This window comes from Euphorbia lathyris, chromosome 8 (genome assembly GCF_963576675.1).
Source record: "Euphorbia lathyris chromosome 8, ddEupLath1.1, whole genome shotgun sequence".
In the NCBI taxonomy this organism is placed as follows: Eukaryota; Viridiplantae; Streptophyta; class Magnoliopsida; order Malpighiales; family Euphorbiaceae; genus Euphorbia; species Euphorbia lathyris.
The window spans coordinates 84935757-84948296 of record NC_088917.1 but is presented as its reverse complement, the minus strand read 5'-3'; the positions used below and the strand labels follow the sequence as shown (position 1 = coordinate 84948296).

Genomic DNA, 12540 nt, shown 5'->3' with positions numbered 1-12540 from the left:
GGGCTAAATTGTGTGAAAATTAATGAAGGGAAGCTTAATCTTTAAAATTATTAACATTTAGGGTTTAATCTGAAAAAATAAACAATCAAGGGATCAATACATAAAAATGAGAAACTTCAAGGACTTAATTATGAATTTATTTATTTTTTCTAAAATATTTTATGAAATAAATTGGATCAGTAGATTGATATTTAATTCCCTAAAAAATATCATATTTAATTATCTGAAGATCCAAAATTCTTCCATAAATCAACTGTTGTTGAATGATAAAATTCAAAATCCAGAAACAATGAAATGATTAGCAAACAAAATCCTGTTCGGTGATTAGTTCAAAGTTGAAAGGTACACCCATCTGACCAGCATTCATACCACCGCGTCCTATTTATTTGCGTCCATTTTCGCAGAGATAAAATCAACCAGTCAAAACATGGAGAAATCCAAGGTAAAGGCCGCTGAACCTCCCAAAGATCGCCCTGTTCGTGTTTACGCTGACGGCATTTACGATCTCTTCCACTTTGGCCATGCCGGCTCTCTCGAACAAGCCAAAAAACTGTAATCTCATTTCTATTGTCAAACGTTTCCATGATTTCATAATTTCTGTTTTGTTTCTGAAACGATTTAATTGCATTGCGGTTTATAATTCTAGAATTGAGAGAATCTGGATCATCATGAGCGAGAGGATTGATTTTTAATTCGGATTTGTCTGTTTTGCTTGGATTATAATGTGATTTAATTCTGTTTTGTGATAGGTTTCCGAATACGCATCTTTTGGTTGGATGCTGTAGTGATGAAATCACTCATATGTATAAAGGTAAAACTGTCATGACAGAACAGGAACGTTATGAATCTCTTCGCCATTGCAGGTTTGTTCATTTGCTTGATTTACTTTTACTTTTTCATATTGCGGTGGTTTAGTTTTCCTCTTTCCTGGCCACCATAGGTGACACAGAAGTTGCAATTCTAAGAAGAGGTTGGAAAAATTGAATCGAAATTGTTAATTTAAAAAAAATCAGGATTTGCAGCAAATAGTGTCAGCTTCCTCTTGCAAATTGATTCCATGGAGCCTAAATAAAATGTTGCTTTCCTTTCTGTATCTTGCAATTAAGGTGATATGTGCTTATAGTTTGTTACAGAACTCTCTTTTGTTTCTCTTAAACTGGAAATTGATAGGAGATTTATTGGAGGGGCTTTGATTAGGATAAGGATCAAATTTGACCTTAACATTTTATAAGCCCAGATTTAGCACCAACTTATTAAATGGTGTAAATTTAATCTTAACATTTCCAAGCAAGACCAATTTTAGCCTTCGGACCTTCCAAACAAGTTTGTTGTTTCACACATTTTTTGTTGGTTCTTTGTAACTATATTAGCAACACAGTAAACATTTTAGACATATTGACAAACAAAATTGTGACAGACTTAGTTGTTAGTATTTTAACTAAGTTTTTTTTTTTTTGTAATTGTGTTAGTGACACATTAAATGTCTAAGACGTAATTGATGTTTGGAAGGTCCGATATGACAGTTAAATAACTGACAAACCAGCATTTTCAAATTTTCAGCAACTTGTGGCTAAAATTCATCTTGCCTAGAAACTTTAGGGTTGAATTTGGGCCATTTATTACTTTAGGGCCAAATCTGTAGCAGGACCGAAAACGCTACCTTATCCGGCTTTGATTTATTTATATCTTTTTGAAAGAGCCACCATGTCAAATGACTGTTTATTTTTCTACATCGTATAGGCTTTCATTTGTCAAACTCGCATCATGCTAAGATCTTGTTATATACATAACTTGATTGTTTGAGTTTTATCATTAATATTTTTCATTAGTACAAGTGTATTCAATAAGTTCTGTCATATCCTGGGTGTATGCAGCATCATTCTGTAGTGTTATTTTTTGCAGATGGGTTGATGAAGTGATACCTGATGCTCCATGGGTGCTCACACAAGAGTTCCTTGATAAACATCGAATTGACTATGTGGCCCACGACTCTCTTCCGTAATGTTAATCTTTCTAACTGAGCTTACTTTGATTGTATTCCTGGTTTTTGCTTTTATATTAATTGTTTTCTTTTGCAAAACTCAAGTTTCAGGTCCTGAATGTTCCTGTGCATTTATGTTTTTGTAATTTCATATGTTCTTACAAGCTATTATTTTGGCCTTAAATTGTAGTTATGCTGATGCAAGTGGGGCTGGAAATGATGTCTATGAATTTGTAAGTTAACTGGTTTGCTGAGTGTTGCATTTCACAACATCAACTCGCCTTGGCTTGATAATTTCCTCTGCATAAGTCTTTCTTAGGTTGTTTTAAGATAATCTGATGAGAAACCTCTCCATAGACAAATCAACCAAGAAAAAGAATACACAAACAGATGAAGCATAATAAGACTAATATAGTGTTAGATCCAAATGGAAGAACAACTCTAAACCAACACAGGAAGACAATAAAAGCAAATGATAAATCTATGCCGAAGTACAGCCCGGGAATGATCCTTTTCTCCAAGCAGTAAAACTAAGAGACTCAAATACCCAAAACCAATATCTCCAAGCTACCTTTCTCCTTTCATAAAGTAACTATATATACTCCTCATTCTAAACTCACACTAAACCCTAATATAACTAATTACACCTAGGATATCCACGTGTCCCTCTTATTCCTTTATTGCCCCAGTCACATTCTCTATCATTACTCTGCGCTGCATAACAGTCTTGTCCTCAAGACTTGAGTTCCAATTGACTGGTTCATTCTCCTTACTCCCAAAAATCTTACTGTCACTAGGATCAACATCGAACGCTGTCATGAGGTTCCAATAAGTCATCTGTTGTGCCTCCTTAATTACTATGTTCACGAGGAATTTTGATTAATCCGTTATGGGAGCAATGTCTTCTGTTTCCACCTCCAATTAAGTCTTTGTTAATTTGTAGTCATTATAATATCATCTTTTGCCCTGAATTGTAAAAGAGAATAAAGCTTTTCTATCTTATATCTTTTCGGTTACTCGGTCCAGCGAGTTAGAATCGTGCTTCACCATAAGGAAAAATCCTTGTTAATCAGTTTCCAGCCTCATCTTTTTGCTTCATGACCCTACCATGATTTGCAGTTTTCACCAATAAAAATGGGTTTCTATATAGTCATGATAGACCTTTTTTCATCATTTCTTGTTATCAGTGTGACCTGATGCTTTGTACAATTATAATGATTTACTGTGTATAGTTGATCGCTTTAATAGCTCCATCATCTTCAGAGCAAATCATGGATATCTTCTTTGCATAATCATTTGACCAAAACAATCTTCTACAGGTGAAGTCCGTCGGAAAGTTTAAAGAAACTCAACGAACTGATGGCATTTCAACATCAGATATTATAATGCGTATTGTCAAAGATTACAATGAATATGTGATGCGTAATTTGGCCCGTGGTTATTCAAGAAAGGACCTTGGTGTTAGCTATGTGAAGGCATGCTCCTATCTGCTGCTCTTTAATTGAGTTCTGATAATTTTTACTGCTACAAGGGCTCCAATGTTGTTTGTTTTTACCGCTTTCTACTAGGAAAAACGGCTGCGAGCAAGCATGGGACTTAAAAAGTTGCACGAAACAGTTAAAAAGCAGCAAGAGAAGGTGGAGGAAACTGTATGTATATGTATGCAATTTTTTGTGAAAAAACTTATCTGTTAGTTTTTACTGGTTGGCTTCATTATCTGCTTTTGCTACTTAAAACTGCAGATACAAACAGTAGCTAAAACTGCTCGGGTACATCGAAACGAATGGGTGGAGAATGCTGATCGACTAGTCGCTGGATTTCTTGAGATGTTTGAAGAAGGTTGTCATAAAATGGTTAGATCTCTGTCCTGTTCCTGATGCAGATTAGATGACTCCCTTGATTGTACACTGACAATATACATGTCGGGTTTTCTAAGGGTACGGCAATCAGAGATCGAATTCAGGAGCAACTAAGGAAGCAGCAGTTGATAACAGATGGGAAGGAGGAGGACGCCAGCGATGGCGAGTACTACTACGAAGAGGGTACTGATGAAGATGATTACACTGATGAGGACAAATGATAAGACTGATAATACACTACAAATGGTGTCGATGTACCACTATCCGTTTCGGGTTCGGGTTAGATAGGAGGAGAATGAACATTCATTCAGAAAATTAACTAGCAGAATGTATGTCAAATGTGTTAAAGTTTTTGTCTATTTTTTTAAGAGAAATTTCCATTTTTTGCAAATATAATAACAGGCATCAGCTGATCAGCATAAGTAATTAAGTAGAAATCTTTGCAATGTAAGTTTCTATGTATAACAAGTTGAAAGTTGTTTTCTTTTGATTCATTTATTTTTCCTGTTTTAATTTCAGAAATTGCTTTTATTTTAGGGTTAATTTCAAATAAAATCACGTGGTTTCATTTTTTTTTTTTTTCAGACCGGTATCTGCAGTTGGCAAAAAATCTTTGAACATTAAATTTCTCCTTCGTAAAAAACATCTAAATGACATCAAATAAAAAAATTGAAGAATTAAATTTGTTTAAAATATTATTTAATTCTTGAAAATTTTCATTTTGGAGTTGTCATTCAAATTTGAAAAAAATGAAAATTTTATCAAACCATTGAATTTTATTTGAAATTAATGAATCAGGTTATGAACTAAGTAAAAATCACCAATTGATTCCCTATCCTAAAATCAGAAACTGTGACTATTTGATGTAGACTGTAGTAATATTTATGTTGGTTCAAAATGAGTTTGAGGAAGAGGTTCTAAAACTGTTCAACCGAATGATTTTCGATGAGGTTTCAATTGATGATTTTTGTTTAGAATGGGGATTCAATTGAATGATTTTGATAATTTGAGTTCTACTTGACCTTTTTTTTTGACACAAAGAAGCAATTCATTAAAATATCAAATCATCGTACAACAGACAGTCAGATTGAGAGCCGGTGTCCGAACAACAGAAAGGACAACCCGGTTCGCTGACAGAAATAAACCAAATACATAGCATCGAATCAAAGGTAACAAGGATCTAAACACCACAAACAAAATTCCAACAACATATTTTACACTAAGATAAAGAACATCCTACATAAAATCTGTGAGGAGGCAAATCACGTTTGAAACCCGATCCTTGAGCTGATAGGTAGCTTTCTGAACCTCATGAACTTCATCAAACGACTGAAAAACAAGGTCCCAGGAACAGACCCGAATATCTCGTACGAACCCCATATGGTTGCACGGAGGTACTGAAACCTGAACAAGCTTCCAGGAACAGACCCGAAAATCTCGTGCGAACCACATATGGTTGTACGGAGGTACTGAAACCTGAACAATAGCAGCAAACAAGGTGATGAAGACGAGAAAACCGTTGACGAGAGACCCATTGACGAGAGTACCTTTCCGTTTCCCCTTCCCACGGTCTACTACCTTCCACGAATCCGCCAGATCCGGCCAGAGGCGGTGATGCTCCTCACGGAGTCGAAGAAGCCCCGAGTTCCGTCTAACTCGTGTTGCCGCAACCCCACGTCATCCTGAACCCCCCCATTATGCCGAAAAGAGTCAGATCCAAAGGGTGGCTGTCGGAGAAGCTGAAAAAGAACAGAGGAAGGAGCGGATCAGGATAGAAGGAGGAGAAGATAGAAAAATCTTGCTGAAAAGAAAGGGAGAGGAGCAGACCTGTGAAGAAAAAAAGATAAAAAAAAAACCACTTACAAGGGGCAAAGGTTAGAGAGAAGCAGGACTCTCTCTCACTTATATCTTATGAGAGGCTTTCAGTTCTACTTGACTTTAAAGCCTTAGTTTGGAGAACTAAATATTATTAACCTTTTCTTAACTTTTAACTTATAATAGTTCTTTAATGATTTATTTATTTTTCGATACAGATGAGGGCTCTAGAAGCTACCAAAACAACTACTAATTCGAAAGAAAGTTTCCAAACCAGGCTAACCCGGTCTCATATTGCTTGGTTTCATGGACGACACTCAGGGAAACTCTGAAACACATGAAGGGGATTTTATAGGGAGTTCCTGATGTTCGACCTTAGTTGAAGACCTCCTATTTATATTTTGTTAAGTAGCATTTATATTTTGTTAAGCTGACTTTCTCGATTTTATTTCCTCATATGATACAAAGTTAGTTTCACTCTTTTAGATTAGGAGACTCCACCTCATATAAAGGGGTCCAACTCCAAAGCATAAAAGTATCTAATCTAATTTGATGTGATCATAATTTTCACGGTCTCTCTCTCTCTCTTTGAACTTTCTTGCTTTCTCTCTCTAGGGAAGAACTGACTTGAACATTAGACTATCTCTCATAAAGGATCCTACTAGTGTTCTTTTGTCTTTTAAGGATACATGACATCATAAAAAAATCTTGAAAGTCACTTCCTTATTTCAGTCCAAAGCACAACATCCAGATCTCTACCGACATTTAAATCCTTAAACAAGCAGAATTCCGTACCACATGATCAAAGATATATTTCAAGCAAAGATTAGGTGGAGGCGACCAATGGTAGAGCGAACGTACTGAAGAAGCCAAAAAAGTAAAAGCATTTGTTGTTGTTGTTTATTAGGTTGGAGTTTTTATTTTCATCTTTCCACTTCCCGCTATCAACTACCTTCAAGGCTTCCGACAGATCTGGACATAGCTGGAGTTATCAAATCGGCCAATTTACCTTATTTCTCATGTCGTTAGATCCACATGCACTATGAAAGTCGTCATCCGGACTGGTTATACATAAGAGAAACCAATTGAAAAAAGAGAGCAAGATGAAGATACTTAGCAAGAAAGACAAAATTCACAACCGGGAGAGCTCCATCAAAAGCATTGGACGCCTAACGCGTAGAGAAACCTCTCGAAGAAAAAAGACACTGGTAAAAAAAAATCAAATATGTGATCCAAACTTTCTTACTCAAAAACTTAAAATCGATGGTTTTTATAGAGAAACCAAACGTTTTCTATCTTATAATAGAAATACAACTTTTATTGTTCCTGAAGGATTTCTCCATTAATTATAGAACTAAATTTATATCTTTTATTATTGTTTTTCTTCTAAATTTGTTAGAATTTATTCGTACATAACTAGTTGCGCGTCCAAATGAATATAAAAAAAATTGTAATAAAAATAGAATACAACTAGTATTCTTAAGACCAAAATAAAAGTTTATGGGATAAGGTGCAAAAATACCTCTAAGATTTACAGTCAGAAGTAATTTTACTCCTAACATCTAAAATTGTGCAATTTTATCTCTAATGCTGGCAGTCGGGAGCAATTTTACTCCTAACGTTGTCAATTTGGTCAATTTGAGAAATAATTTATCAAATTGTCTTCTCGGTCATGAATCTACATGTGAGACATTTTATCACACATTAGTAATAGATCATAAACATATGATTAGACGTGATAGGGTACATCTTCCACGCTCACCGCACCAAAATGTTATCGTAATTCTGTATCTTGGCTTTCCGATCAGAACGTCGATCACTTGAGAGCACAACAACCGTCAGAAAATGGTCTGAAAACCGGTGAACCCTCTCCGGTGATAAAGTCAGTTGATAGAAAAAAGAATATCAAAGACTAGACACAAAGTATTTTAGTGATTAGTAATGAGTTACCTCTTCTAATATTTATAGATAACAAAAGTAATATCTCGGACACGTGACAACTTATGATAGGTCAGTTGACCCTATCATTGTGTTCCAATATGTGTATGAGAATGAGGAACGTGTATTTGGAATCAAACGTTTTGATTGATCCACGTGTCTTCCAAAATGCCACTTTCAGGAGGTTGCCTTCGGCAACATGAAGATGACCCAATGACTGTCTAGCTAAGTCATAACCGAAGCTCTCCATGCTTCTTCGTGTTGGACCAAGTCTATCTGAACTTCTTAAATCATAGTGGGTCCACTTATCATAAGCCCAAAGATTTAATACTATGACACTGCCTTTTGTACGAGTTTGGTAAAAAAAATCAAAATATTTCACCGAATTTATAAATATTAATCTCTAATTCTATTATTAGATTTAAACAAATTGATATGAAATTGGTGCAGAATAAGAAACAAAATATGAGTTTTAAAATAATGTTTAAAATCGATCCAATTTAACAACGTTAGAGATAAAATTACTCTTAACTTCTAGTATTAAGAATAAAATTACCCGTAATGGTAAATGTTTTTTCTTGAAGGAAAAAAAAGTTTCATCCTTATCCTAAAGTAATTACCATAACTGTCAATTCATCACAACCACAGTAAAAAATTAATTCTAGACTTTTTGCTCACCTGTTCTCCTTCTCTCTCTCTCTCTCTCCAGTCTTTTTTTTGTGCCGCTCGTCGGAACCTTCCAAACCCTAGCAGCCCGCTATTTCCGTACGGCCGATCGACAACGCCACCCGTAATCTTCACTCTTCTTCAACGGCTACTCTTTCGCTTTCTTTCCCTTTCTTCGTGCTGCAATTATCTGTTTCTACAAATTGCAGAGCTATCCGACTGTTCAAGGAATTTTAATCCTGCGACAGATTCCAGTTTATCAGATGGAGGATTGGGGTAAACACACTTATTTCACGCTTTTTCTTTTCTTAATCAACAGTATATTCTGTTGGGATGTCTGGTGGTACTGAAGATTCGGTATATGAACCGAATTAATGAGTACTTTTGATTTAGTATGTCGATAAAGTATTTTAGGTTGGAATTGTGAAATTGGATTCGAAAGGACTATAGTTCATAGCTGTGTTTTTTTTGTTCGATCTATAAGGCCGATATGTTCAAGTTTAGTTCCTTGGAATTTAGATTATGTTATTCCTCAATCGTCTTGAAGGTTAAACTACATTGCTTTTGTTGTTTGGTTTAAGGAGTTATTTGCTAGCCACTATTTTAAATTTGTGAAGAGAACACTTTCGCAAGTCTCAGATGATCTTACATTATTGATCTGCAGCTTCTGGAATATGGTTCTAATATCTGATAGATGAATGCTGTTTTGAGGTTTTAATTTTTTGTTCTTTGGTGCTGATTTAAGCTAATGAAACTTAAAACTTAGTTAATTTATTGTATTGCTTGGTGTTGAAAGTATCTATGTCTGGATGGACGTGTAGTAGAGTCTTTTACTGAGAATTTCAACCAATATGGATAGTATGTAGTTCTTTGGCCAAATGTTCCAAAAAATAATGATAAATTTCTTATATCTGACTGTAGCCATATATATGGTTTAAAAATGATCAATTTCTTATATCTGACTGTAGCCATATATATGGTTGTAACAAATTAATAGTCGTGGCTTTGTTCGGGTCTGGAAGAGTATATGGAAATATACAAGTGGAGTGGAACCATGTGGCACTATCTGATGAATAGCAATATATTTTTCATATCAGTTGCTAAATGATTCGAAATATAAAATATTGTTTTTTTTTCGTTTTCCATGTAGATGAGAGTTTCGAACAGCAGGACACGATCAAGCGTGGTGGGCGTGGTGTCACTACCTCTGTTCGGAGGGACAGGGAGGCACTGAAGCAGCAAAGGTTGAGACAGCACATTAGAGTTGCTGAAGAGGAGCATGTGGATGATGTCGGCATTCATACGGACATGGATGAGACTGATATGTATGACTCGGGTCATGATGAGATGGATAGGATCCCACTTCGTCAGGTGAAGAAGGGGAGAGGCGGTCGTTTTGTTACTGGAGAGTCGTCAGCTAGTAAATAATTTACTTTCTTATTTTATTTTGTTATTAGTTTACCTTTGTTATTGTTATAACGTTGCAATCGTTTATATGTTATATATAAAATAAAATTTCAGGGAGCAGCAAACGCTTTAAGGATGGTGAGGACGATGCATGGCTCATTACGGAGCTGGTGCCCGGCGGTCCGATAGATGGTAGCGTGATTCCTAGCTTTAATGGGCATGTTGCCGTTGGGATATGGAAAGGGCAGATGAGGAGCCTCCTTAAGTGCCATACTAGATCGACCGATTGTAAAACATTGACCAGATTGTACAGGCAGTCGACCCGAGAGGTCCAACATATGATTGACGCATCTGGATTATCACACCTCCCATCGATGATGTTCTCCCACATCGATATGCCCCTCATATGCGCTTTTGTGGAGCGGTGGCAGCCAGACACTTCCTCATTTCACATGCCTTTTGGTGAGATGACCATCATGTTGCATGATGTGTGGCATATTCTACGCATTCCAGTGGAGGGGCAGATGGTGACTTCTAATAAGGGGTCGCATTTTCTTCAGGCAATATGTATGATGCTGTTAGGGTTCACTAGGAAGGAGCTGTTGAGTCTGCATTATAGAGATGGCAGAGTATATGCTAGTTCCGTCATTGAGATGTGTTCGACAAAGGGGATTGCCGAGAGTGAGGCGATCGGATGGATGTGGTTGATGTTAGGTTCCACCTTATTTGTAGATAAGAGTGTCGATCGGATCCAAGCCGCCTGCTTGCTGGAGGTGCACGATGGGTTAAATGACGTGACTGGATACTCGTGGGGCTCAGCAGCACTAGCATACTTATACCGTCAGTTAGGTATTGCTAGTAGAGGAGATTGTGGTCAGATCACGGGATGTCTGACTCTTCTTCAGGCATGGATATATGAGTACTTTCCGTGCTTCAGACCCCAGCGAGAGGGAGTGCCAGTGGGACCAGACGTACCTAGGGCTCGCATGTGGTCATCGAGGTCGATGGAGAAGTCAGAGGATCGGCTGAGCACATTCCGTTTCCGGCTTGATAGATTGACTGCAAAAGAGGTACAATTTCCATTTAATTATAGCAACAATGTATTTAAAATATATTTATTTACTTTTACATTAATTTACTTGTATACGTGTGTAGGTGATGTGGATGCCGTACGGTCCTGATGTCGTATCCCGCACTCCGAGGACTACATATACAGGATGGATACGATATCGGGATGTGATGGAGCCGTACATGCCTGGTCGATGCCTCCGCCAGTTGGGGTATGTCCAGACAGTTCCGATGTCGATTATTAGACCCTCGAAGGCCATACGTCCGTGGACTAGTTCTCAGTATCAGGTAGAGGTTCCAGACGTGATTGCAGTCGATATTTGGCGATTATTCCCCGATTCGTCATCGCTCATCACATCTCGGTACATTCCCGCTCGGATTTCGTCAGCATGCCATGAATCGTACATATCCTGGTACTATCGCTATTCACATCCACGTGTCATAAACGACATTTATGCACCCATACAGGAGGTTCTTACTCGTTTCAACAATGATTTTGTAAGTTATTTTGACTTTAATTATATGAGTTCACAAGTATGTTTGTAAATCAGTAACAATCACAAATTGAACTTAACTATTTTATTTTTTTTGTTTTTGCAGCGGGTTAATCGTATGGCTAATTTGTGCTATAATATGGTAGACGTGATTAAGCAGTTAGATAAGGATGAGTCGGTGAAGTGGGCGGAGCAGTTGGCAGAGGTTATGAGTGATTGGCATTTGGCCAGATGATACGAGACTGTATTTTTAGTTTTTTTTTTATATATGTATGGATTATATTGTATATTTCGAGTTTTTATACTTTTTTAAAATCGTATTGTACAATTTGAGTATAAACTGAAATATCATAAAATTGAAATATCACTAAACTGAAATTTCTGAGTAAACTAAGTATCAATGAATATAAATATTTAAGTTAACCAAAATATTTCTATGTATTACTACACAGAAATATTTGAGTAAATTGAAATATTACTAAATTGGAATATTATAAAATTGAAATATTAATAAATAGAAATATTATTAAATTGAAATATCATAAAACTGAAAAGTGGTGAGACACTTTACACATCAGGTAGTTTAATAAAAATCTGGATTAAAAGACCCATCTACGGTGTTTTGACTCCTCAAGATAATACTCGATAAGAAAAAATGTTCCAACAGTCAAAATAGATATTAATAAATAGAAAAATTAAATAATAGTGAAAAAATGGAATAAACATATACCTGGTTGTAGTTAATTACGATTCAATTTCCTTGTAAACTTTCATCCAGATCATATCAAGTGCTCGAGTGGAGGAATTAAGTCATTGCTTTAATTGCCATGTTTACTCTCCACTCCACACATAGTTCTACTGCCAAAATGTAAGACATTCGTCGACTAGGCAATAAGGAACTTCTCTTTGTGGATTAACCACGTCTCCTCAACGTAAGAGACAACATGAGGTTGCTTCCTCATCGTATCCTTCATCCGACTCAGATTTTCCTCATATTCATCTATGATTTGGTGATTCCATTATCTTTCTCCATTTTCCATTCTTAAATACTTTGGCGTATTCCTTATCTTTACTACTAATATGTAGACATTTCTTCTACATCATTGTTTATATGCCAAGTACATAACAAGTGTGATGTATGTTGAAACATCTTTACACGTGATTTTGATTTGAAAAAATTATTTGAGTAAAATTAAATACTCATGATAAAAATATTCCCACACATTAAATTTAAATGTCTTGAATTTATTTATACTAATGTGTTTGTTCAATGTTAGATTTGTGAAACTATAAGATCAAGGACATTAATATA

The 12540-nt window shown here is 36.1% G+C and overlaps 2 protein-coding genes across 4 annotated transcripts; both read left to right on the top strand.

Moving 5' to 3' along the window:
* Nucleotides 1–214: 214 nt before the first annotated feature.
* On the top strand, nucleotides 215–4334 carry LOC136202714 (choline-phosphate cytidylyltransferase 1-like). Of its 3 annotated transcripts, XM_065993496.1 has the most exons (9): nucleotides 215–342; nucleotides 405–552; nucleotides 750–863; nucleotides 1903–1998; nucleotides 2172–2214; nucleotides 3301–3456; nucleotides 3550–3630; nucleotides 3724–3834; nucleotides 3918–4334. In XM_065993496.1, the coding sequence occupies exons 2-9, from the start codon at nucleotides 428–430 to the stop codon at nucleotides 4059–4061; spliced, it is 870 nt and encodes a 289-aa protein (XP_065849568.1). In that variant the 5' UTR covers nucleotides 215–342; nucleotides 405–427; the 3' UTR covers nucleotides 4062–4334. The 3 variants fall into 3 exon arrangements, with proteins under 3 accessions (XP_065849568.1, XP_065849567.1, XP_065849569.1); XM_065993495.1 differs by having other exon boundaries at nucleotides 219–552; XM_065993497.1 differs by having other exon boundaries at nucleotides 220–552; nucleotides 3550–3618.
* Nucleotides 4335–8263: 3929 nt separating this feature from the next.
* Nucleotides 8264–11556, top strand: LOC136202713 (protein MAIN-LIKE 1-like). The gene is made up of 5 exons (XM_065993494.1): nucleotides 8264–8535; nucleotides 9410–9679; nucleotides 9781–10736; nucleotides 10822–11232; nucleotides 11335–11556. Exons 1-5 carry the CDS (start codon nucleotides 8523–8525, stop codon nucleotides 11461–11463), a joined length of 1779 nt encoding a protein of 592 aa, XP_065849566.1. The 5' UTR covers nucleotides 8264–8522; the 3' UTR covers nucleotides 11464–11556.
* Nucleotides 11557–12540: the final 984 nt, after the last annotated feature.

Bases quoted from the DNA above. Each gene is read 5' to 3' on its own strand.
- LOC136202714 (XM_065993496.1), top strand. From the start codon at position 428: ATGGAGAAATCCAAGGTAAAGGCCGCTGAACCTCCCAAAGATCGCCCT. The intron at 864-1,902 runs GTTTGTTCATTT...TATTTTTTGCAG, and splicing joins GAATCTCTTCGCCATTGCAG to ATGGGTTGATGAAGTGATAC. The intron at 3,457-3,549 runs GCATGCTCCTAT...GCTTTCTACTAG, and splicing joins TTGGTGTTAGCTATGTGAAG to GAAAAACGGCTGCGAGCAAG.
- LOC136202713 (XM_065993494.1), top strand. The intron at 9,680-9,780 runs GTAAATAATTTA...ATAAAATTTCAG, and splicing joins TACTGGAGAGTCGTCAGCTA to GGAGCAGCAAACGCTTTAAG. The intron at 10,737-10,821 runs GTACAATTTCCA...ATACGTGTGTAG, and splicing joins ATAGATTGACTGCAAAAGAG to GTGATGTGGATGCCGTACGG.